We start from the raw sequence: 25,476 nt of genomic DNA, 5'->3' as shown, positions 1-25,476 counted from the left end.
TGCAACTGTAATTAAATACATAATACATAAACGTAATACTGACCTTATAATTCATCATGTAAATTTCAGTGGTATGTAAATTTCACTTGTTCTACCTGCTACACAACCCACAAACCAGGCACTAAGTGTGCAGACAGCGGGAGGCTACATGCACTGAGTCTGTTCACTCAACCTCTGATTAAAACCAATAGAAATGTAATCTGATAAAGATTACAAAATGGTTATTCTATGTAGCCAAAGAAAATCTATGCACAAAGTTACCTGAAGTTAATTTATTCTCCAGTTACTCCATTTTCAATTTTCCCATCCACCATCAGCAACTCATTCTTCAATCATTATATGAGGAAAATTCAGTAGCTAAACTCTGTTATGATGTGACCTCCTCAAACTAACCTGGCTATTATCATGTGACCATCTCAAACTATCCTGACTGTTATCACGTGACCTACTCAAACTAACCCAACTGTTATTACATGATCTGCAGTGTCCTCTACCATTTTTAGACTGGATTCTGATGATATCAGATCAGTTCCTTCAACTTTTTAACTCCTCTGTGTAATGAGACAATAGATAATTTTTAGGTAGACTGAGCAATTAGTTGAACTGACAAACATACATCAATGCAGGAGCAAAAACACATGAGCGGTTGTTCTTTCTATACTGCAATTTGGTGTTACTCAGTTGGAACTACTGAGAAGATACTGGAAATTGGAATTTCATTATTTTTTCTCATTTCACTGAATTTTTTTTATTTTAAATGTATGCAAATACAATGGGGAACTGTCTATAGTTATTGTGATTCCTGTTGTAATTTCTTAAAATTTCTTTGAGTTATTTAGTTTTATCTATTTCAAGATTACAATGTTTAAGTTAGTATTTTTACAAACTTTATGCAGTCTAAAGCTCAAAGCACTTAAGCATTATGTTCAACTAATGTGAGCTTAAGGAAGCTGCATTCTCATAAAGTTTTACTGAAAACATAAAATTTATGATAAATGAGTATAAGCCCCAGATATTGGTTATCAGCATTACTACTAATCCTTAAAAAAAAAAAACAAAAAAAAAAAACAAACATATCGGTCAACCCCTACATACTTCAGTAAACCTTTCTCAACATTATTCACTGCTTCATTCAGAAGCAAGCTAAAGCTTTAATATTTTTTAAAAAGCCATACATCAACACTGTATACACACTGATCTTATTCTCTCACTGTGCAGAAAATTCACTAAGGTCTAATCAACACAGTAATCAGTATCTTTAATACCATCAACCAGCTTCAGGTTTTAAGTTACACATTTATCACAAATTTTTAAACCACTGATACCTTGAGGATGTTAATGGCCCACAGTGAAGATAAACATGGTCATTTTTAATTAAAGGCTTTTGACTTCACCTTTGGCAGTTACTATATTTTGACCAATTTACCTTTCACATGTCACGTCCCGGCCAACACTGCATCACTCATAAGCCCGGAACACTTTCCTGCTCTCAATCACCAGATTATTGATAATTTCACATACCTGTTCCTGTCACTATCTCCTTCCTATTGAAAACCCACGGATGCTAGCATCCAACACTTCACATTAGCCTCACATTGGGACTGCCCCGAGTCATTTACCAATGTCTTTCATGCTTAGTTACTGTGCTTATTTTTGTTTTTCTCAAATAAAACTTGTTCTTTTTACCACTCACAACTTGTTCCTGCTTGCAGTGTCACAAATAGACAATGATTTTCTTGATCAAGAAAACTTTAAAGGCATCTCATGCATTATTGAGTTATTTTTGTTTCTTTTTTATGCACATTCATAAAGATAAATGAATTCATGCTTCATTTAAGATTATAAAATGTAATCAATAGAACTTTTAATTTCAAACATTTTGATTTTTGGTATTAAAATCACAAAAATACAAGTGATTTAAGTGTTGAGTGTGTGGTTATATACTTCCATTCCACACTATTCCATTCGGCCCTTCGGTCTTTTCACTGTGACTTCAGAAAGCCAGATTGGCTCTCATTTTAGGTAGCACATGTGGTGATAAAGACCTCTGGCAACTCAAGTGGAAACAAACTTTTACTCATAAGCAAGGCACAAACAACTATATGGCAACTATATGCTGTGTCTACAAAGAACGAGTTAGATTTTTTAAGGATCAAAATTTAAAAATGGGGAAACTTTAAATAATAAATACTTATAAAACATTTATGTTTTATGTAAAGTTCCTATTATTATTATTATTATTGTTGTTGTTGTTGTTGTTATTATTATTATTATTATTAAACTCTAATGCTGTATGAGAAAGGATAATAGGGTGAGCGGGCCATTTGTCATGGAATGCCCCCCGCCCCAAGTCATGTGGTATGGCCTGCCGCATGCAGGGGACTTTTGTTGCCACATCCTCCGTGATGGCATGCACCTGCACGGGGTTAACATTGAGAGTATGTCTGTTTATTTAAACCCCTGTCAGTGTGGGCGTCATTGTTAGCATCAGTGTCAAATATTAGTGTCAATGAATGTGTAGCTACTGTTAATGTAACCCAGCGTTTATGTCATTTTATGTTGTCGTTGCTGCTGTTTATACTGTTTTTATATTGCTGTCTATTAGTGTTATTATGTGTGAGTGCCACGAGTGTCCTTTATGTTTTATGTTATTAAATGTTTCAGATCATCAAGGGAGTCTGTGCATCCGGCTCAACACCCTGCAGCACTCAGGCCGTGACACCATTGAACTAGAGTTCATCAATCCTTTCCTTAAATGAGTACGGACTATCAGTCCTATCTCCTGGTTGAGACAGCTCTGAAGGGTCACATTGTTGACATTCAATTGTTTTCACTGAATAAAGCATTTAGCCATAGCCAGTGAGCAATATGTGTGCACAACCATATGATGGCTGGGATTTACTGTAGCTAAGCTCAGAACAGCACTGCCTTTTGTCGTGCAAATCTTCACTGCAGACAAGTATAGATTAAAATGTATGGTTAACCTCTATGAAGAGGATTCAGTCAAAATTTCTGTCCTCCATAATGTTTTTGAGAGACAGACCGAGAGAGAGAGAGAGAGAGAGAGAGAGAGAGAGAGAGAGAGAGAGAGAGAGAGAGAGAGACAGAGAGAGAGAGAGAGTCTGCTAGAATTAAAGCATAAATAGAATGTTTTGGTGTAATCTTTGTTCTTTTATGTGACCAGACCTGTTTATGTTTTTTTAAAGCATTTGGACATGCTTCAACATCAAGATAACCTTTATGTCTCATCATAAATGGTAAAATAAAACCATCATCTTTATGGCATCACATTGGCTCATTGACTGTGCAACCTCGTTAGGTGTACCACTACAATACAAATTCAGCTTTTACCATCTCTCAAAGTTGAGAAATTACGTTAATTTAACTTGTAATCCCATTATATCATATGCTGTTAGAGTACATGACAAAATGCAACTCTCTCTGTTATATCACAGAGAAATTGTATTTTGTAACAGACTAAGTATAACCTTGAACTAAATTAAATTATGACAGTAACTAAGATTTCTAAATGAGCCTATGATACAGATTGATGTTAACAATCTGTATATTAGGTCTGATTGCTGCCTAGACAACACTATTTTACTTTACACTATAGAAAAAAGCTTTTCCTGTAAGAAGTATAATATACTTTTTATTCAGTCACTGTATTGGCCCTAAGGGAGCTGTCAGTGTGCAAAAAGAGTAGAGTGGTCAAAAAGGTGAGGCAGTGGATGGCACAGTAATCAATAAACTGCCACAGTGGCAGGTAAGGTCTTTGACTGCACAGCTTATTCCCCACCAACTGTGGACAAACCTGAACCTTTGACAACTACACCTATATTACCTCTCACAAAGTGCAGATATGCCATGCTATGATAATATGCATGCCATGATAATAGCACAAAAGATTGATGATAGGACTGTAGGACAAGGTATTCTTTTTTTTAGAGTATGATTTTACAGTATGATCTCAGTTTCAAACTTAAAATGGCTTAAAATAACCAAAATAGCAAATATTTTAAATAATACATTTACAAACAACAATAATACATATCAAAACAAAATATACCTCAGTCTCAACAACATGTGTATTATACATGTATGTGCTAATTATAACTTATTTTACTTTAAAGTGATAAACAAACATTTTCTGAAGATCATGGTTATAGACTCCCTAAATCCACAACACAAAGTCACCTTCTATGAGCACTGCATTCATATCACATTCAGACACAGGCACAGAAACACTCAGACCGAGTGATCACACCCACTCAAACTCACAACATCAATACCACCCACACACACGCGTCTTATTTTGAATACTGCTTATTTTCATAGGGGTACTGATTATTTTATGAAACATACACAAGAAATTTTAATTAACAAGTTAAATATAATTATGAGCTATACATTTCTCATTTACTAGTACGCCATTAAAGGTCTGTGTTAAATATGATAGATTTACTACAAATGTGCAGCAACACTAAAAAGAAGAGTCTCATGATTATTTGTGTTTTGTGAGACAACTGGCATACACAATGTCACTGCATAACAACACAATGCTCTGCCGCATACTGAATGTGCATGATATGACATCTCAGTAAAGTTTTTTTTAAGAACGGAAAGCATGCTTGAAGCAACTGACAAGCATCTGATAGCAACTTTTAGCAGGCTAATGTCAGACCATTGTGCAAGATGTTTATTCTTCTATCAACACAGGAGTCATCATAGGTGTATGTCGTGGATTATACTGACGTGAGGGGGGGGGGGGGGAATATAACACATACAACAGCCTTAATGCAAAGATATGAACACACAGCTTCAGAAAAGTAGGCCTACTTGTCTTAGCATTGCTGAATCCAATTAAACGTTGCAATAGATTCTTGATCCTCATAATAGACATTGCTTGGGGACCTAGGCCTAGCTGTTACTTGATTGCCTGTCTGCGAGTTAATACGGCTCATACCATGCAGTTGCCCAAACATTTTTGTGAATCTTCATTATTTGAAGACGTCATGTGTGACAAGCTTGCTGATTTTACATGAATCTTACATCCTTGACGTTGCTGTGACACATTTATTATGAAGAGCAATTTATCGTACTGCGTCATGATAAAATGTTGTCTACCGAAAACATATTTAAGAATTGTAGTCACTTGTAAATGATTTTATTCGAAAAGAGAATTGTAGGGCACTTTCTTTATTGTGCTATATTCTTTTCAGAGTACAGCTAAAACACTTTATTTGAATCCTTATTGAAAAACAGTGGTGACCTGAAGTAAACCAAACAGCTCCATCACGTCAGTTTCCTAGCAACATCGCAGCATGGTAATCAGAGATTGATGGCCCGCAGTGACCATTACATATCGCTACAATATAAAATAAAATATATTTCCAACGTGAACTTACCGATAAAGAAAGTTTACCGATCCAAATTTGCTAATATTTGTCTTCGTTTCTCACTCATGGTTTGTGCAAGTGATAAGCCTAAAAGTTCTTGTTCTTCCGGATAAAAAGCCGTATCCACGTAATGGAAAAATAGTCCTTTTCTTTCTCACAAATACAGTGACATCAACCTGTTAGTTTAGGAATTTGCGTAATGTGTCTTCATACGTTACTTTCCACAAGCTTCATAACCTACAGTATAGTATATCTGTATATTACAGAAATTGGTATTTTACGTTAAGCCCACCACAGCAACACAGAAACGTCACGTTGTACAAACCGCCAGCGAAGTCATGTAGTAGTATGCCCTTGACTTCATTACATCCGTGTTGCAGATTTGAAAATCAGCTTGTTTGTGGCGCGTTCCTCGTTAACGTGTATGGGATAACGATTTTCGTAGAGCCACTTTTTGTCTCAGTTAAGCTTAATAAAAGACGAAAAGGTTGAATCCATGCCGTCCCAACACAAAACCTCGTTTACCCGCTTGTTTTGCTTGCTATACGAGACCACTTCTGTAACGACCTGTCTTCACTATTTCCTCACACATACGACCGAAACGGAATGTAGCGCTCCGCCTGCTGGCTTTGGTAGTTAAATTGTAACAACAGCTGATGTGGTTTATCGAAGTTGAAGCAAAGTAATGTGAGGTAGCCTTTTCCACAATGATATGTGGCCCTGTAAACAAATTAACAATAAAAGAAAGAAAAGATTAATGTGTTAAACAGCCTTTACATAATTCAGGGGTGTGTGTTTCAATTTGATAAAAGATCGGCATATATGAATTGCAAATATTAATTGGGAATTACATGCCACTATAGTGCACACTGTTTATGCATAGCTTTAAAGTATATTAAGAGTTTTACATCTAAGTACCAAAGGTGAAGCCATAACGAACACTACAATGCCATCTGTATTCACCAATGTTTCACTGTAGAAATGAGTGGAATGTTCCTGATTGGTTGTATGAAGATTCGCAGCACTAAATCCCACCTCACCATGCGTCTCTGATTATTTAAAACACTAAACTTTACCAAAAATAGAATAATTGATCTCAGATAGGCAGTGAAACCTTTTCAACTGAAGACATTCAAGTGAAGATACCGTGCAGACAGTGAGTTCAAGACTATCTTCAGCATACATTGTAGATTACATATTCAGTGTAAACATCACAAATATGATGTTATATCCTATGGTTTACAATTTTTATATTGAATACATATGTCTTCTTTTACCACACGTATAATTTCTATTGTGTATACAGTATATTACAAATTTCATATATATATATATATATATATATATATATATGTTTAACATAAGAATATGAATAATAGATAGGAAAGTTATTAATGCATGATTTTATGATTTTATGATTTTTAAAAATGCCAAATTTGCTAGCAATCCAGTTTCTGATAGCTGTGTTCTTTCTCCCAGGGCAGTCTAGAACTGGAGATGAAAGCTAGGACAGTACCTTAGCCTTGCCAGGCTAGCCTGCCATACTAAACTGATATTCTGCCTTAATAGCTGAGTGGTAAGCATTGAACATCAGGATAGAGTTTTAGTTTTCATTCTGTCTCACTGAGATGAAAGTACTTGTTCAGCTTGGCAGCACCATGCTAAAATAATTTGCAAAATGCGGGAATGTCAAATAACAGCGAGGTTGTAATTTCTATGAATGGTTTTTATCAAAACCATGAATGTCAGTGTTTATTAAAGGAGAAGTTGTGCAGGTCAACAATGTGTAACTTTACATTACTACTTTTTACATAACTGCTTTGACTCATCTCCATAGCAACAGAAAAAAAGCAACAAGCTTTTTAACTCTGTGCTGTCCAGTTAAGTCATGTGTCCAATAAAAAAAAAAATCCCCCAATTTTCCTGATATTTCATGAGATTTCATGGTCCGTGATGCAGTTTACATGGGTGTGAATTTGGTGGGGTCCTAGTCATCACATATCTTATAGACAGATAAAGATGTAGAGGTAGTAAATATTGTAAAAGGTGTAGTACACAGGCTTTCCAAAAGAACATAATGTTTTGGATGGAGGTCCTTCATTATATTGGATTTGTACAAAAGTGACCTAAGGACACTGACACGGACTACATTTCTTTATTTTTATATTAATAGCAGGAGGTGCTGCATGATTTATTTCCCTCAGTAATATAGGCCATATACTGCTAAAGAGGGTTCTAAGAATCTATTAAATTAAGTTCAAGTTTAGTTCAGTCCAAAACCTGTGTTTATAAAAGTACATCCCTTTTATTAAAGGTGACATAGGTGACATAGTACTAAAGGTGACAAAGGTGACTTTTACACAAGTTAACACAGTTACATGTTGAGCATGAACCCTGGGAGAAACATGGCTGGCCAAAGAAACAGTGGTACAACTTGCAAGATTTTCTGGGCTAGAATCCTGGATATACAATTCAACATGCAGCACTGCATGTGCATCCAGAGCTGAAATAAATTAGTGACTGCATTAGAGGCCAGGACTTTGCTCATTCTAGCAGTGACACAGACTAACATACATACATACCTACACACTGGTTATTTACTAGTAGCAGCAGGATAATTAGAGCAAAAAGGTGTTATATGTGCTTCAGAAATGTAGTTGGATACATAGAAATGATTTTAATAAGCAGAGTATAAATAAGGAGAATCACACTTGAGAGAATAATTCAATAAAGTAAGATTAAGTTTAATATAAGTTTAATATAGGTATTGGTGCTTTATAGTACAGCAGTCAAAATTAGAACGGCTATACAATATTGACCATCACAAAACCTATCCTATGAATTAATGTTTTAATAAATTAGTCTGCTAAGTTTCTGTTTAATTAATGTGAGTTATATTAAAAACAGAGAAAAAACATATTTGTTACTTCACCCCAGTGAAGTAGACATTGGCAATGAGCCAAGGTACAGATGAAAGCACAAATGGAGGGTTACTGATAATATATGATTTTAATTATAATTGTGGGGGAAACTGTAATGCTGAGGAATGTGACACCAGGGTATTTTAGATCAAGAATAAACATTAGTTTTTATATACAGACTTAATGTTGTCTTGCGGTTGGCCTGCGTCCATTGTTGTGGGTAGACCATGAAACAGGTCTCTCCTGACTGTCTATCCATCCAGCCATGAGTTTCACTACTTTACCTTGCGTCCATATCATATCCATGTGTTATGAAGAAGAGTACTTTGGTGGTGGTCAGATATTGATATTGATACTGCACTTCAGAATGAAGAAACCTGAAAGTTTTAAACTTATGGATGGAGCACTCGACCTCCAGGGGGAAAGCGTGGAAATTCTGTGGAGTGGGTCTTGCCTTCTGTTTCAGGTTTCAGCAGGTGGCGGTATGCAGTGATCGCTATTGCACCACGGACGACGAAGAAGATTTGTAAGGCGACAGTTCCTCCATTACTTTGCTCAGCCTATTTACGTTGTACGGAATGATCTTTGTAGCAGGTAGTATCTCATTAGTCTCAAGAAATTTGATGTATATTAGTTTTTCCCACTTCATATCTTAGTTATGGATTGCTCGCTGCTACAACAAAAACCTCGGCTTCCAGTAGTATTATATATTGTTCTTTAATGCTTTTCAAACAACGCTTGGCGCTGTTAGGATAAGATTTCACACGAAAAAGCCGTCCAGATTTTCAAGGGGTTTGGCGACTGACCACGCAAAATGCCAGCTTTGCAATTCGTCCACCAACTCGTCTTCTATACGAGAAGACTGACCAGGGTCGCGTTAACTCGAGGACACTCTCCACTTTGGCTGAGTCCAGTAGTCGGGTGGCCTCTCATTCAGAGAGCAGGGAAAAAATACCGGATTGATCTGCCAGTATTACATGAGAATGACTTGGAAGAACAGTTTGTCCGTGGCTTTGGACCAGGTGGACAAGCTACTAACAAAACCAGTAATTGTGTAGTGTTAAAGCACATCCCCACAGGTGTTGTCGTAAAGGTACACTGTTTTAACTCATTAACAGTTGAAAAATAGGCCATTTCTTGTATGAACAACAATATATTTAGTGCGTTTATCTCGCTGTTATCTTTTTTTTTTTTTTACCTCAGTACACGAGCTTCCTGGGCAAACGTGAACGTATACTCAGAAGTAGAAAATGTCTTTGACAGCACAGTAAAATTACTCACTTTCTTTTCCAGTGTCACCAAACCAGATCAGTGGAGTTAAACAGGAAGCGCGCGAGAGAGATCATGCGTGAAAAATTGGACGTGATTTACAAAGGAGAAGATAGCGAGCTACTAAAAATCAAGGAAGAATCCAGGATAAGAAAACAAGAAAAACGGAGGAAAGTGAACGAAAATCTTCAGAAAAAAAGGCTGTTCAAAGAGACGCTTTCAGCGTCTAAGCAAGGAGAGGACAACAGATGAGGTTTGCATAAACCGGCTGTGAAGATGGCACAAACCCTTGAATAACTTATGAACTGGTATGCCGACACGCAAACTCTTTTGCCTTTAACGTATCTTTAATAACAGTCTTGATCATACCTATATTTTGCATAGAGGATTAAAATTAATGTATTAAACTTGTATAATCACTCATCCTGTCTGGATTTTTCATCCAAGGTTAAAAATTCAGGTAAAAGTGTAATAAAACTAACAATTTAATATAAACAGTTTGGGTTTCTGAAATAATTAAAGCAACAAATTTACATGAAAATATGTTTTATTTATTACACTAGGTAATAAATACAAAGATGCAAACAACCGCATTGTACCAAAATTCTCACATTGTAAAGTCCCTACTTATTTGACATGCCCTCAATTCAGCCATGCAGTAAACAGAAAAGGGGCAGTTAAATGTAACATGCAAAGCTCTAACATATTTTAAACCATTTAAGCAATAGAGAAATTACACTATTCCCAATTGGGAACATAAATAAATTCAGGAAGTTCCTGTCAAGTACAACTCTGACATGTTTCTGTCAATCCATATCCCATACATTTTCACAGACTTGAAAACATTGTTACACATTTTTGGGGCTGTTGGTTGTTCTGGTGAAGACAACATCAGAAAGATAGATTGTTCACTGTTGGTGCCTTCTTTTCCATCAAAGTAGCTTCTGGGAAACAAAACCATGGTTCGTATCTCGTGTACTGGTCTTTAGGACCTTGCATTTCTTTCAGTTTCTGCCAAACACTCACGCACTAGACCCCGGGCATGGATGATGCCTTGAAAGTGGAAAAACACAGCAAGTTTTGGAATCTCCTTTTTTCTTTATGACTTAGTGGGGAGTATTACAGAGTAAAAAAAAAGGTTGAAGAAGAAAACTGGATTAAATATATACATTATAGACACAAAGAAATCCATTTACATGGCTGTTTAATTACTACTGTACTTGATGTGCCCTCATCTTACAAATGATTACAAATGACTAAATCTATTGTTTCTGATTTTGTAGCTGTAGCTATAATACTTCATATTCTTACCTCGTTTTAGCCTTTCCATGGCAGTTTTGCTCCCAGCATAGGTTGGCCTGATTTCTTTACCCAGCTCTTCAATAATGGCTAACAGCTCAGCATATTTGCTTTGAGGCACTTGTGTTTCACTAGTGGTCTGCAATAAACAATTATTTATTTTTATGATAAAAATTCACATAAAGTTCCTATTCTGTAGCCTAAACTGTTTTATCATGCAAAGTGATCATTTATCTACATTGAATAATCACTTTATTAGAAACACCTACCTTGTGAATCTATAGCTCATCTGTTGCCATGAACAATTTGTGATAGCCATCCTCTAGTCCTTCATCAAAGGGGCTGTTGTTGGCTGTATATTTTTGGGTAGCAGACCCGACAGTGACAAGTGTAAAAACCCCAACAACACTGTCATGCGTAATAAACTTTTACCAACACACCCATCCCCAATCATAAACAATAATAATACTATCAGTGCTGAAAATGGCTGTTATGCAGTGGTCTTCTGCTCAGTAAAGTGACCAGTAATAAAGACTATAAATGGTGGCTGATGAACTGTGCATGGCAATAGATAGACAACATGTGAATTTATAAACGCACCTATAAGAGGGGTGTACCTAATTTCATGGCAAGTGAGATTCTATAAAATGGCAGGTGAGTGTATTTCTGTTTTCAACAGTCATTATAAGCCTAATTTGCTAAAATAAGTTGGAATCTTAGTGCTTTTGTCTGAATCACTGGCAGGTTTTGAATTTTTTTGGTGCTGTAAATCCAAACCACAATTAATTTAAAATAAGATAAGGTATAAGCTTACCTGTGAAAACCCCAAAGATGGTGGCCCAAAGTCATTCACAATAGGCCTATAAGATTGCAGTGTTGCTAAGCTTGGAGACTGGGAGTGTACAGTTGTAGCTATTTGGTAAGACACAAGCAAGCAGAATTAAATATATTTTTACAACATTTGAAAAATGTTTTAATCAGCATTATTCTATCCTGCAACCTTGACAGTTAGGCTACATTTTCCATTCTGTTTTGTGTAAGTATGAATTCCCTTAAAATTCAATGGAACATGCAATACACGAGTGTAAGCGCTGGGTGTCATCATAGGGTCAAAGAACGTTCCTCATCCAGATCAATCATTAGCCTTTTGGGAAGACAATCATGGAGGAAGCGGAACGGGCAGAATGATATATCTAAGTGACACATTTCGAGCGCATTTTACTACTACAATGGACAGTGCGAAATATACCGAGAAACTGCGGTTTCGTGCTGTTAGCGAAGTTTCGTTCATAAACTTTACATGAGAGAATGGAAAGGAATTTATGACTGGTAGGCTAATAATGGCGGATATGAATCGGCTCGCAGGATCTGACCCTATATATGCAACTGGACAAAAACTACAGACACGGGCTTTCCCCAGGTATTCATTACAACATCGAATCTTGCGTCGAAATAAATAGAAGATATACTCAAAAATAATGATAAAATTTACCATACCTTGATTCACGGAAGTTCCCGGAACGTGTTGAAGGACGTTAGGTTTATAAGACATGCCCAGAGACATTATAAATTTAAGAATTAAAAACGTCCTGAAATCACTGAAGCGTCTCTGTCTCCCTCCGACACTTTTTGTTTACAGCACAGCAGCACCGGCAAATATGGCCGTCACTTTATATTGACACACAATGCAATAATATAACATTAGCAAATATATGACCTGTAAAGTCACATTTTGTGCAATCGGGGCCTAATTTAACATTAAATCACCAGTGTAAAAACAATCGACAGACTAACAAGGAGTCTCTTTTCCCAATCATTATTTTTATTGTGTGTGTGTGTGTAAAACACACCACTTAGTCAAACTTTTAAAAAGTAATCTTTGTAACAATATCTGAAAAACTACTGATATGTTCCCTTCTATATGTAACACAACAATGAATGTTAGGCTTTAACTAGAAAATAATAAGACTTGTAAAGAATACGTTTACACAAGTACTTCTAATTAGTAATAAACTTTCTCTCTCTCTCTCTCTCTCTCTCTCTCTCTCTCTCTCTCTCTCTCTCTCTCTCTCTCTATATATATATATATATATATATATATATATATATATATATATATATATTGTGTGCAAATACAAATATTGGGGTAATTTGAGTTAACAGTCAGTCAAGTAATCTGAGTAATTTTAGTAGACTAATTACTAGGTATACCTCTATAAACTAATGAACATAACATGACCTAATATTAATTTGAATTAAAAGTAAACAAACAATAAATGATCTACAACTCACTCACAATAGTGTTTCCAGGCAGATGGGAGGGCTGTTTTTTTTTTTAATACATTGCAGACACGAAGAGGTCTGAATGATATGGGCCAATCAGGAACTGCCTCCTCTTGGAGCCGACCAATGAAAAATGTAGTAGATTTTTAAAAACCAAGAAATTAACACCCTTTTGAAGTTTCAGTAGCAACATTTAAAAGCAAAGTTTAAATTAAATTGATTATCTCGTTGGATCCGTTGCGAATTGCGAATCAGACGAATTGAGTAATTTAAGAAATTTAAGGAAAGTATACAGTAATCCCCTAATTCAGACTATAGTCTGACTAACTGAAATGGCCAAAGGTAAGCACAAATGTTCTTGAAATTAGTCTGTAGAATTTGGTAAACATAACTGGTTACCTCGAGGTTTTATCTGTAGCTGTGTAAGATAGCTAGCTAGTTAAACTCGTTCCGTGGTAGGCTATGAGAAGTTTAAATAATTTGAGGACAAAAATGTTGCAGGCTAACGTTAAATTCACTTTTCTATGTTGGCTAGTTAGCTACAATTATCTAACCTACCTAAGTATGTAGCTAGCAACATAAGAGCTATGAGCTAGGTTAACCTAGCTATCTTATATAGTTGCAGCACTATGCTCTGTATGCGGGTTGAAGCTTTACAGGATAATCTTGATATCTAGTTTTTGCTTTCATTTTGTTTTAAGGCAAGAAGAAAACGCTGATTATTGAACGAAGACTTGAAAACCCATGCAAAAATAAGGCTGAGAAAGAAACTAAAGAAAACAATGAGATGAAAAAGGTAAGACTGGGACAGCATTTGGCTCTGCATTTTTAACTCTAGCTAACTAAGCAGGGTGGCCCGAGCGCTAGGAATATCGAAGAGCCCATTTGCAACCAGAAGTGTCAGTATTTTTTATTGTTTTGGCTACTTTTTAATGGTTTACGGTATAACTTATCTAGCTTCTAGGTAACTAACCTAGTTATCTTAGCAGTATCTCTAACGATATGTTATCAGTGTAAACACTTTTAAACGCTACAACATGCTGGTGGAGATCCATTGTGTCTATTTCCCCTTAGTTGACATGTGTAGTGTTAGCTAACATGTTTGGTTAAGCTTTACGGAAATCACTGAACATTTTTTTTACAGACATGCCAAGAGCAGCAAACACTGCATACTTTTATGACTCCAAGTAATCCTCGTTCTCCACATCGTAACAACCCCCTTTTCCCTATTCATGAGGAGAATTCATCGACATGCACCGCCACTAATACAAGAAAGCACGGAGAAGGTAACGTTTTCGCACAATTTCAGGGTTATTTTATTGGTCAAACCTGGCTGAGTACATCTTACTCCTTTTTCATTTGTTCAGATATGTTAAGGTCTCTTAAATGGAATTCATATTGCAACGGTTTTTAGTTGAAATGCTCGGTTGTGCCATTAACTGATTATTGCAGGCTGGCTCTCCATCCACCACTATCTGTTCCTTGATTTCGCTATCCTCCATTGAGTGGTATTTACGGAGCCCGCCAGGGGTCACTAACAAGTAACATATGGACAAGAGGGCAATCCGTACCCACCGATTAAAAATACGCACTCTAACTAGATTTATAATCTGTACAACGGATTTGTAATCTGTAATATCAATTTTGCGATCAGTGCCCACGGATTTATAAACGGTAGTCTCAGACCACATAACTGCCCATTGATGTGTTGACATGCAAACTCCTAGGTCTGCATTCAACTCATTTAACGCTAACGTTATGGGCGATTTCTTGGGATTCAAATGCTTCACACATTTTGTGCAGGACGTCTTGGGATTTAGATATATATGCCATTATCTGTTATTTGGTTTGGTTTGAGAGCCAGGCTAAAAAGTGACAAACAACCCCTGTTCCCATACTGTACAATAAAATGTGTCAGTGATCTGTTGCCAACAACAATGTGAGTGTTTAGTTAGCTGTGATGGGCCCATCTTTTCCTTTCTAAGTACATTCCTTCCTTGCTAACAATGTGCTAATGTTTGAATGGCATGGTTCTCAGATAAGCCCTGTGAATATGAAATGCTAAAACAGTTGTTAACAGCCTATGTGAAAACACAGTATATTGCATGTTTGATTTTCTTTTAGTCTGTGCTATTTTTATTTGATAAAATTTTACCTTTTCATCACAGAAGGTTGACACGGTATTCTCACACAAATTGTCTTCTTTTCTCTTGAGAATTTCCAGAAACTGAGTGCATAGTTTTCATATCAATCATTACTGATTGTTAAAAGATTGCTAAATTGAGTACCACTTGTAAATCGGTGATCACAGTTTGCTAACTCTGGGCCATGGATGCTACAAAAAATGTTTTGCCCCCGATCTGAGTAATATTGAGTCTCGATCAAATACTTGTTTTTTCCTAGATACTGCAATGTATATGCTTCACAACTGCAGTGCATTACAAAAAACATTGCCTGCATCAAAGCTGTTGTGTTAATGTTTTTTTTTTTAAATTTAATTAATTATTTTCTTTTACATAAAGTAAACAAAATGTCTTTATAAATTCACTTGGTGCTCTATTGCAGTAGTAAAACTAGAATACTCAAAATGAATATTATCTATACATCACATTAAAGTGCAATAATTAGCTTAACATTCAGTCACAACAAATAAATTATAGTAAAAATGGTGCACTAAAAATGAACTACAGCTGTCACTACCACTTAAGAGGTGTAACATCTTAACCTGAACATTTCGGGGGGGGGGCAGGCATACGTTTCTAATTATTGGAGTAGCAGCATCACAGTAAAACCTGAATGTCAAAATATTAAAATGGTACTCTTGTTATAAAGTAAAGCTGGTTCTTAAAGTGCTTTTATTACAGCTGCTACAGTTTTCCTCTCATTCAGTACTTTTACTCTCACTGGTTTTTTTTTTCTTTTAGGAAAAGCAACATGTCTGCTGTATTAGCAGATAGCTGGTTCCACTTCTCATCAATGACATTTGAGAGTGCGCTTAAAAAGTCTCAGTGTACACCCTTGTGCAGGGGGTGCAGAGAAACTTGGTTGCAGTGAGACTAAGTAATGACATTGGGGATACATCAGAACTGATAAATATCTGATAAAATTAGGTATAACCAAGGTGACTACGAGAGTAGGTTTTCGCGAACCTTGTAAAGCTCCACTAGGGCCATATCTGAAATGTAGTGTCGAGGGGATAGGACGTATCTTGACTCCAAAAGATGACGAAAACCTGTAATTTTTTATTTTTATTTTTTTTACCACAGCGATAGGCTGGTCTTCCAATGGGATGAATTCAGTTACCTTCTCTGTAATCATTTTTGGCCATGTTGCTGTCTCTTCTTTGAGAGATGTTCTCTCTTCTTTTTAAGTTTGCTCTAGTGTGTGTTGCTTCAGTGCTGCCTTTTCCAGTAAACTCACTGTATTCCTCTGAGTGTTTATTGGCCTATCAATTTGGTAGTATTGAACATAGCTCTGTTACTACTGCCTCACAAAATGCTTACATTGCAGACATTACACGTGGCTGTTGAACCGGTTTCCTAATTAAATCTAAAATATTTCCACATTTTAGCCATGTTCTGTTCTCCGTTTACGACAGCCGTGTGATTGCTGGAATAAAACAAAGGATCAGGCTTAGGCTCGTGCTCAAAGCCGATACTGATTAGTTTAAAAATGCCTCGATTGGGCCCTGATACCAATCTATGAGATCAGATCCAGACATCCCTATTTAAAGCAAGGGAATGGTTTACAAATCCATGGATTCTGTTCATAAATCGAGAGTATGGATTTCTTAACCATGTGTTTTGTGTGTCCCTCTTTCCAAAAATTTCTCCTTGGTTAGAGATTAGTTATTTGATCTTTGATCTAAAACAAATTATTTAAATTAATAGGTTTTAGAGAAACACAAAGTAAAAAAATAAAATAATATATAATATAATATAAAATCCAACTGCATAGAGTTTAGTTTGTCCTGCTGTGCAGTGCTTTTGGTGGGTGTTTAATTCAAATTTGTTTTGAATGAAGGAATGAATAGGAAGCTGTGCTAAAATACCCAGGGTGAAAAGTATGAATTAATCTACCAGTGGAGGTGGAGTACTGTATGAATTTCAGAAATGTGAACATGTTCATATTTTGTGATTGTACAAATTATTTTCATGTTATCGTAATCAGCCTACTTCTACTGTGTTCTGGTGGCTTGAGGTTGTGCTGCCTGTGTACAGTAATTTTGAAGAATTAAGTATGATGTTAATGTCTAAAAGTGAATAACAGTTCTCAAAATGTCTACATTATAAAATGTATGTGAACACAATTTTGTTATAGCTATATTATAGGTTTCAAAATTGACCTTTTATTTATGAAATTTCTAATGGTTAATAGTAGTGGAACAGCTAGTGTAGTGTCTCCACACCTAATGGCATAAGGGATCGCCAAATTTTGCATGAATTCCACTTTAAATATGGGCTTTGTGGCTATATTAGGTGTTGATTAATGGTTCTGGGTGACTGGTTATGAAAGTTCCCAGTGTAGGACTGTCACCATACTTGACTGAATATATGACCTATATTCCAGCTCACATTTTACCATTATTGATTTATTAAATGTGTTAATTTAATTTGGCTGTATGGGAAATTTTCCATAGTTACTGAGCACAATAAGCATGGTGTGGTAGGTTACCATACTTTAATAACAGTATATTACTGTCTACATTTGGAGAAATTCCATTTTAAATGCCTTCATGACATACATACAGGCAACAGTGAGTTTGGTTGGCTGCAGTTAGAAATTTTTTGTACATAAGCTTGGTGTGGTAGAGTAGAATTGATTGGTTTCTTGTTTAATGCCACCTTACTTACTATCTGAAGATCTTTCTGAGAAATTTCACTTGGGTTGCTTTGTTTATATTTCAGGCATTAATAACTGATTTGAGGTAACTGCAGTTATAAATTCCTGTATTGTCTGAACACAATCATAATTTGGTAGAGCTGTCTTGTACTGTCTGTGCACATAATTTCAGAAAATATTGCTCTCTAATTTTAGAGAAAATCCTATTTAAATAGTAGCCTAGTGGCTATAGTACAAGTATCAATAACTAGGATCAGATCAACAAACTTCAGTGTCAATTTTGATAACTACAGTTGTAGTTGGAATATTTTTTTGTTGTTGTTGCTTTGTTTTGATGGTTTATTCTCTGTCTAAACAGCGAGTCTAACAGTAGAGTTACATTTGACTAAAGACAACAGTGATCCGCACACCTCACCTTTTGGACCTAAAGAGAAGACCGTTTCAGTGCCGGAAGACGATGGAACTCCACACGCAGCCTTTTCAAATAAATCTGAACACAGAAACCATACAAAAGCCAAAGTGCCCAGACCAACACAGAAGAAGTATGTATGACTTTAATAGATTTTTAAGTGTAAAATGCGTTCATCACTTACTCGGGCAGTGGTGTCCAGGTTTGAAAGAAATCTTTTGCTATTGTAAAAGCAATTAACACAAAGGCACAATGTAATTAAGATATGATGCATGTTGCCTTTTTATTAATGGAGACTATGGAGCCTTATAGTCTTATTGGGTAGTTGCATGCTATAACTCTTCAGTCCCCTTTAAAGGTGAGGTTTTCTTTTGTGGGAAAGTGAAATCTGCACATGAAGATGTTGGTAGATGAGGCTGTGTAGATTGTGGAAGTGGCTGAGTCCATCATCTAACCATATTAAATCTAGAGCTGACTTTCCTTTTGCATCCATTTTCCTTAATCCCAGATCAGAAAGCAAAATTCAACAACATAACCGAAAGGTTACAGATTATTATCCCATTAGAAGGAGTTCAAGAAAAAGTAAGGCTGAACTTGAGGTGAGTTCACTCTCATGCTGTAATATCTTTCAAAAACCTTAATATTATGGACCACTCTTTCACTTAAAATCATCAGGATTAGGTTCTTGTATTAGAATTTTGCAGAGGTTTTGATTTGAGTTGAACATGGGCATTTTTTTGTCAACAGTATGAAGAACAACAACGCATCGATGACCTAATCACAAATAATGTGGAAGATGGACTCAAGGTAGGCCATTGCTAGGAATGTCTTTGCCATATCATTTTCATGGACTTAAAATGATTATTTATTTGTCCTTTTAAACAGGTTAAATATATTGAAGGAAAAGGAAGAGGTGTTTTTGCAGACAGAGAATTCCATAAAGGCCAGTTTGTTGTTGAGTACCATGGGGATTTACTTAAAATTGATGATGCAAAGAAGAGAGAGGCACAGTATGCTCAAGACCCTACCAAAGGCTGCTACATGTACTATTTCCGTTACCTCAACAACTCCTACTGGTGAGTCTTGTTTTCAGATGGATATATCCATGAACACATTTTGTATACAAGTATTGGCAACATTCCCCTATTACTATATATTATAATTCTATCACTTTAACCAGGGAAAATGGTAAAGATGCAGTGCTAGAGTAGAAGCAGTTTAGTTTAACTGATTTTAATAATACTAGCCATTAACCTCCACAGGTGACTTATGAGCTACTTTAAAATGCACACAAGGTGCATTTCACATTACAACCCACAATCTCAATTCAATGATGTATAATGTAGGCAAATTTCCAGTCAATATGAATTAACTTCTTAAGTAACCTACTCTCAAACTTGTTTAAGCTCAGTATAGTTTAGTTTGTTGGCTAGCTACATATACTGCCAACCAACAATAAAAGATATGTACCCTGCTATAAACTTCAATTCAGTACTGTATTTTTGCATCCCAGGAACACTGACGACGTCAGAGACTTTCTTACTTTTGTGTCTGTATTCTTGCAAAGAGTGAGGAGACCAAACACACAACTACTGTTGGCGTTTCGTGCATGCTGTGCAGATGGAACTATGTAGGCACTATAGTCGTGCATCCATGGAAGAATATTGCTTTTGCCTGATTTAGCCTGGCTACTTCATGTAATTTGCATAAAGTTGATGCCAGGCCAGTTTTTCATATTGTGCCACAAGTCAGTCACTCCACCTGCTATCCCACACTCCCTTTTGCATTTTTCCATACTCAGCATTAAAAATTAAAAGGGGTGAAATTTCACATGATGAATTGACATGGACTTGAAACATACCATTAGATTTATATTTGCACTTAAGGCACAGGCAAATTATTACTTTGCTTCCATTGAACCCCTCAGCTAGACAAACACATTACACTTCCTACAAGATTGGGAAAATAGCACACTCACCTCTCTCTGCTAAGTCAATTGCTAAACACAATAATGGAGACACAAAATCAAGCAGCTGATGAGTGGAGGGAAACGTAAGCACAACCAAAGCTGAAGCCGATCTCAACGAATAATTATTTCTAAAAAGGGGAGTGTTCTCAGTCATTTGGAATTGGTTTAGTTTCTGACCATAGTCAGCAAACTATATTGTGCAAGTTATGTATTGGTGCATGCACTGTACAGTGGACACAGAAACGCAATGGCATGGGCACCATGGCTCTGGATTGTCCACAGAGCTCGATGTTTATGCTTCTTGTGCCACTGTCTGTGGAGACCATGTATTTGACCCCAGAGATGGTGTGGCATTGTAGGGCAAAGCTGCCCTTTCCTGCATAGTAAACAAGGAACAAAATAAACAGATCCCAGACACACTGATCACACATTTTGTCATGGAGTTGGTTAGAAGGTGACTGTTGATCAATGAAGAGGACCCTTTCTTGAGATGGGCTGACTGGTGGTGGCAGGCACTCCCTTTAAACATGAAGGCAGCAGGGGGAATTTGGTATGCTCATGAGACACGTGTACCATTGGTACTGCCGAATGTTCACACATTTCCTATTTTTGGTCTAATGACCTTTTCTTACTTCCTGAGAGACTTTTAATTTTTTTTTTCCCTGGCCAATGAAAAGTCAGGGAGAGTCTGTATCACCAAACTGGCCGTGTTTCAGTTTTTGAATGAATAGCACTCCCTTGGGGCTTTTGAAATTGGCCTTTGTGCCTGACCATTTTGTCTGCAATCTGTGTCTGCATTCACAGTAGGTATGAACCAGGCTTGCACAGTTCTCAAATGTAAACATCCACTTGAACAATGGCTTTTCCTGTTCATGAATACCTATTCAGTAAGGTAAAATGGAGTGCCCTTCATTTTCTCACCGCTTTGCTCTAATTCCTTGCTGGAAGTTCATTAACAATGTTATTTCTCACTGAACTATAGAACTAATGTCTGTAAACGGATGATCAAGTTGTTGTACCTCAGTGCTTTCCATTATTTTGCTTAAAAACAAACAGAACAAAAAAACCATGCTGAAGGATTGACTTATTACAGCCTCCCATTTTCAAGCCTCTTGACTGATAATCAAATTAGGCTTTTTTTGCAGCTCTAGTTCTTGCATCCTTAAGAACTCCTCACATGAGATCTTGTACATTTTATGAGTTAGAACTATTTTGAATTGAGGGTTCTATGAAATAATTTATGACATTAAAAAAAACTCATTTGAAGCTCACATAAATTTAAGTTAATATTATGTTGTATTTATATAGTGCTTTTCAAGGACCCAAAGAAGCTTACAATAGTCAATAAAAAGGCATTGATGTATACTAGACTTGTCGTTTGTCTGTTTACAAATAGCACTTACAGGACATTGGTACCAGCCTGTGTGTGTGTGTGGTTTAGTTTTGAATATAGAAATGTGCACACTGTTGGACCAGAGTTGAGAAGCATATCTAGAAAAGGCATGATCACCATAGCTGTGAAGGTTGGAGGAAGGAACAGTAAGCAACCTGGCTGAGAAAGATCTGAGAGTGCGAGTAGGTTTGTAAGGAAGGAGATCAGACTGGTATGAAGGAGCGAAGTTTATTTATGGCTTTGTAAGTGAGTAGGAGGATTTCAAATTGAATACGATATTTTAAAGGAAGCCAGAGAATGGGTGTAATGTGATGGTGAGAGTGAGCATGGGTGAATAGGCAGGCAGCAGAGTTCTGAACCATATGAAGTCTGTGAACAGAGGAGGAGATAATGCAGAATAGAAGAGCAATAGTCAAAGCACCTAGAGATGAAGGTGTGAAATAAGAATTTCTGCAGCAGACTGATAGGGGGATGACCTACTTTTGGCAATGTTGTGCATATGGAAAAAAAGATGTATAGAGGTGATGTGGGCACTAAATGTAAGAGTGGAGTTAAAACATTTCTTCCACTTGTATATCTTTGTAGAGATTAATTGTCCCTATCTGTCTGCAGAATCTCATTTTCAGCTGCTTTGACTATTGCAACTCCCTTCACAAACTTCAAATGTTTCAGAATTCTGCTACCTGACTTTCTCACACCTATTTTATGTAATCTCGATTACTTCCAGTTAAATATTGTAGTAATTAAAAAATTCTCCTCACATTGAAGCCTCTTAACAACTCTCCTTATCTCTCTGCCCTCCTTCACCCCTGTACACCCACCTGTGTTCTCAGGTCTTCTGTGGCTGATCGATTACCTGTCCTATCTTCCAATCTCTTCTCTTTTGGTGGTCAAGCTTTCTTTGTACCTCCCCCCCCGTATGGATTGTAATGGTTGTTCATAATTTCCGCAATTAATTTTTAAAGGTCTAATCAATCAATCTAATAAGAAAGTAATCTAATTTTTAAAAAATCTAAATATTTCTGTCCCTCCCTTCCAGTGTGGATGCTACTACAGAAACTGGCCGTTTGGGACGACTAATCAATCACAGAAAAAATGGGAACTGCCAGACTAAAGTGCATGACATAAATGGTATACCTCATCTTATCTTGGTGGCATCCAGAGACATTAAAGTAGAAGAAGAGCTTCTTTATGACTATGGAGACCGTAGTAAAGAAGCTATTGCTGCTCATCCTTGGCTCAAGGACTGACACCCCTGGTCGTGTAAGGTTGTGGCTTTCTTTGTGTATCTGAAAGATGAGCTTTAGTCATGTAAAACTGTAAAATTTGTTTGTCTGCCTTCCATTTTCTCACTGTTTTGCTTCACGTATTTTTGGTATTATCCTAACAATTCTTGTTTCTGTTAAATCAAAAAAAAATTCTGAGCTATGTGTATGTGATGAAAGCATTCATGAAGAGCATTCAAGCCCAAAATTATCTTGCAACAATGGCTAAAGCTTTAAAGTGTATGCTGATATGGTTGTATTTAGAATATTTGCTATTTAGAAACAAGACTTAATCTATGGAGCATAGATCAAGTGAAATTGAGATGGTGGTACTAGGCCAGTGTAAAGTGTGTGTGTGTGTGTGTGTGTGTGTGTGTGTGTGTGAGAACCATTTTTCTGCATTTGTGTTTTTACAAATTCATATATGCTTCATAATTTGATTTGTGTACAAATTGTTTAGAACTGCATTTTAAATGGATATGATTTTGTGATATTTGGTGAATTAATGAACATAATTTTCAGATGTAATTTGAGAATGTGTGGAAGTCTGCCCAGACCAATAAAGAGTCATTTAGTCTTTCTTAACATCACTTTTCCGCCAGGTTATTTAATATATTACCAATATGTTGAGCAAACTTGCGTTGGCTATTCCAAGAACTTAAAAACTATGAATTGTCTGTGAGTATAGCTATCATTGTGCTTGCTGGGAAGTTATTTGACCATTTGAATGTTTGTTTTCTACTTTTTATAGTATATAGTACAATAATGTTTTATACTTTATATAGTAATTTATACTTGGTGAACAAACTACAATTTAGGCTAAATGAGGGAGTTTATTATTATGAATTGTATGATGTGCAATAAAGTTAGACTCAAAGTAAAAAATATATTCAATTATTTATTACAAAACTGTTAATTATATGCAAAGCATGATAGCATGCAGTCAACTGTGTTCTGTACCAGTGAACAGATGCGCATATCACACAGGACAGCTACCTTAAACAATGGTGATGTGCAATATGAATGCAAAACTTAATGCATACATGCATGAATTTGACTTGCATGGCTCCTAGTAGAAAGTGATAGTCATATGATGAAATAAGTGTCCACAAACAATGAAAATCTTATTCATTGGCATCTCTTCCTGTATATAGTTACATAACAGGCTACATTTAAAAAAACCAAACAAACTGATACATATACTAAAACCAATTCCTAATTAAGCCTAACATGCTATTCTACACCCCAGGTTCTATTATTTGTGCCAGGGTGTTCTATCTGTAGGTCTGCCTAATGTGGAGTCAGTCCAAAAATACAAATCTGCTGCCCTAGTAATGTAAGCACTCAGTATGTCCTGTTGTTGAGCATAGAGGTTTGAAACTGGCAAAGATGACATGCTTCATGTTTTACCTAAAAGTCTAATATGATACAAGTTACATAATTCCAACAGTATCATTAATAATCAACATATAGATTTGGTCCAAAAATGTACTTTCTTACAGGAAAATTAATGTTTTGGCTGTCAAATCTGCATACTTCACACAGCTATGCAATTTCACTTGTCCTTATACATGAAACTGATGACATAAGTAAGGTCATCCCTTACTGGTGACTGTGATGCTATTACAACCATCCCTGGTCTGCCCTACTGTTACAACCATCCCTGGTCTGCTCGGTCTGACTGACCCTTGTCATGAGTCTAGTAGTCCACTGAAAATTTCCATGGACATTTACCATGAGACAGGTTCAGCGAGAAATTCTACAAAGCAAGATTTCTCAGCTAGATAAATTAAGATCAAAATTGAGGATTGCCAAATAGGAATGTTCCTGAACTTTTCTCCTATAGGACTGTCTTGACTTTGAACTTAACTTATCTGGCTAAACTAAGAAAACCTACTTTTGTGGCATGGTGTTCTATTATAAATCACTAACATCATATGCAAATGAGGCCAAAATATATTACTTATATACCATTCAAATTAGTAATCAGACCACTTATCAAAAAATCTAACCTTGATCCATGTTAGCTGTCAAAGTACAGGCCGATCTCAAACCTTCCATTTAGTTCCAAGATCCTAGAAAAGCTGTAGCTCAGAAACTAAGCTCATACCTGAATCAGAACCAGATACATGAAGCCTTTCAGTCAGAGTTTAGGCCTCATCATAGTACAGAGGCAACATTGATTAGTAGTTAATGACCTATTTTTGGAATCTGAACAGAGTTATGTCTCTTTGCTTATATTGCTTGATCTGAGTGCGGCATTTGACACTAGATCACATTTTACTAGATAGACTCAAAAATGTTGTTGGGATTGGAGGAATAGCCCTTTCCTGGTTTAAATCTTATCTAGTCAGTCACTACCAGGTTGTTAACATAAATGGAGAATTCTCAGCATACAACAAGGTTAGCTATGGTGTGCCACAAGGA

General features: G+C 36.3%; 4 protein-coding genes across 13 annotated transcripts in view; 2 read left to right on the top strand and 2 right to left on the bottom strand.

Moving 5' to 3' along the window:
- LOC113581620 (membrane-associated phosphatidylinositol transfer protein 2-like) overlaps positions 1-5,976 on the bottom strand; it is a 60,413-nt gene extending 54,437 nt beyond the window's left edge. For all 7 annotated transcript variants that reach the window (XR_004775978.1, XM_035525981.1, XM_035525977.1 and 4 more), the window contains exon 1: positions 5,409-5,976. The gene's annotated coding sequence lies outside the window, so the exon portion shown is untranslated. The remainder of the gene's footprint in view (positions 1-5,408) is intronic.
- A 2,881-nt stretch (positions 5,977-8,857) lies between these two features.
- On the top strand, positions 8,858-10,064 carry c5h12orf65 (chromosome 5 C12orf65 homolog). The gene is made up of 2 exons (XM_027016895.2): positions 8,858-9,413; positions 9,614-10,064. Exons 1-2 carry the CDS (start codon positions 9,135-9,137, stop codon positions 9,839-9,841), a joined length of 507 nt encoding a protein of 168 aa, XP_026872696.1. The 5' UTR covers positions 8,858-9,134; the 3' UTR covers positions 9,842-10,064.
- Positions 10,065-10,118: 54 nt separating this feature from the next.
- Positions 10,119-12,556, bottom strand: LOC113581615 (cyclin-dependent kinase 2-associated protein 1-like). Its single transcript, XM_027016899.2, has 4 exons — positions 12,386-12,556; positions 11,703-11,800; positions 10,901-11,027; positions 10,119-10,642 (listed from the first exon to the last, which is right to left on the bottom strand). The coding sequence occupies exons 1-4, from the start codon at positions 12,450-12,452 to the stop codon at positions 10,575-10,577; spliced, it is 360 nt and encodes a 119-aa protein (XP_026872700.1). The 5' UTR covers positions 12,453-12,556; the 3' UTR covers positions 10,119-10,574.
- kmt5ab (lysine methyltransferase 5Ab) lies at positions 11,912-23,427 on the top strand. Of its 4 annotated transcripts, none has more exons than XM_035526559.1 (9): positions 11,912-12,308; positions 13,873-13,967; positions 14,316-14,457; positions 18,372-18,555; positions 18,931-19,021; positions 19,170-19,229; positions 19,308-19,498; positions 22,618-22,701; positions 22,824-23,427. In XM_035526559.1, exons 1-9 carry the CDS (start codon positions 12,269-12,271, stop codon positions 23,032-23,034), a joined length of 1,098 nt encoding a protein of 365 aa, XP_035382452.1. In that variant the 5' UTR covers positions 11,912-12,268; the 3' UTR covers positions 23,035-23,427. The 4 variants fall into 4 exon arrangements, with proteins under 4 accessions (XP_035382452.1, XP_026872698.1, XP_035382455.1 ...); XM_035526560.1 differs by lacking the exon at positions 11,912-12,308 and adding an exon at positions 13,365-13,513; XM_027016897.2 differs by lacking the exon at positions 22,618-22,701.
- The last annotated feature ends 2,049 nt before the right edge of the window (positions 23,428-25,476 follow it).

Source organism: Electrophorus electricus, chromosome 5 (assembly GCF_013358815.1).
Source record: "Electrophorus electricus isolate fEleEle1 chromosome 5, fEleEle1.pri, whole genome shotgun sequence".
Classification (NCBI taxonomy): domain Eukaryota; kingdom Metazoa; phylum Chordata; class Actinopteri; order Gymnotiformes; family Gymnotidae; genus Electrophorus; species Electrophorus electricus.
This window is presented reverse-complemented; position numbering and strand designations above follow the sequence as displayed.

What these genes read in the sequence shown, in the direction of transcription:
- c5h12orf65 (XM_027016895.2), top strand. Translation starts at nt 9,135, where the DNA reads ATGCCAGCTTTGCAATTCGTCCACCAACTCGTCTTCTATACGAGAAGA. An exon ending in CCACAGGTGTTGTCGTAAAG is followed by an intron (nt 9,414 to 9,613) that starts GTACACTGTTTT and finishes TTTCTTTTCCAG; the next exon opens with TGTCACCAAACCAGATCAGT.
- kmt5ab (XM_035526559.1), top strand. Translation starts at nt 12,269, where the DNA reads ATGCAACTGGACAAAAACTACAGACACGGGCTTTCCCCAG. An exon ending in AAAACAATGAGATGAAAAAG is followed by an intron (nt 13,968 to 14,315) that starts GTAAGACTGGGA and finishes TTTTTTTTACAG; the next exon opens with ACATGCCAAGAGCAGCAAAC. An exon ending in ATGTGGAAGATGGACTCAAG is followed by an intron (nt 19,230 to 19,307) that starts GTAGGCCATTGC and finishes CCTTTTAAACAG; the next exon opens with GTTAAATATATTGAAGGAAA.
- LOC113581615 (XM_027016899.2), bottom strand. Translation starts at nt 12,452, where the DNA reads ATGTCTCTGGGCATGTCTTATAAACCTAACGTCCTTCAACACGTTCCG. An exon ending in CATCTTTGGGGTTTTCACAG is followed by an intron (nt 11,028 to 11,702) that starts GTAAGCTTATAC and finishes TGTTTATTGCAG; the next exon opens with ACCACTAGTGAAACACAAGT. An exon ending in CATGGAAAGGCTAAAACGAG is followed by an intron (nt 10,643 to 10,900) that starts GTAAGAATATGA and finishes TCCACTTTCAAG; the next exon opens with GCATCATCCATGCCCGGGGT.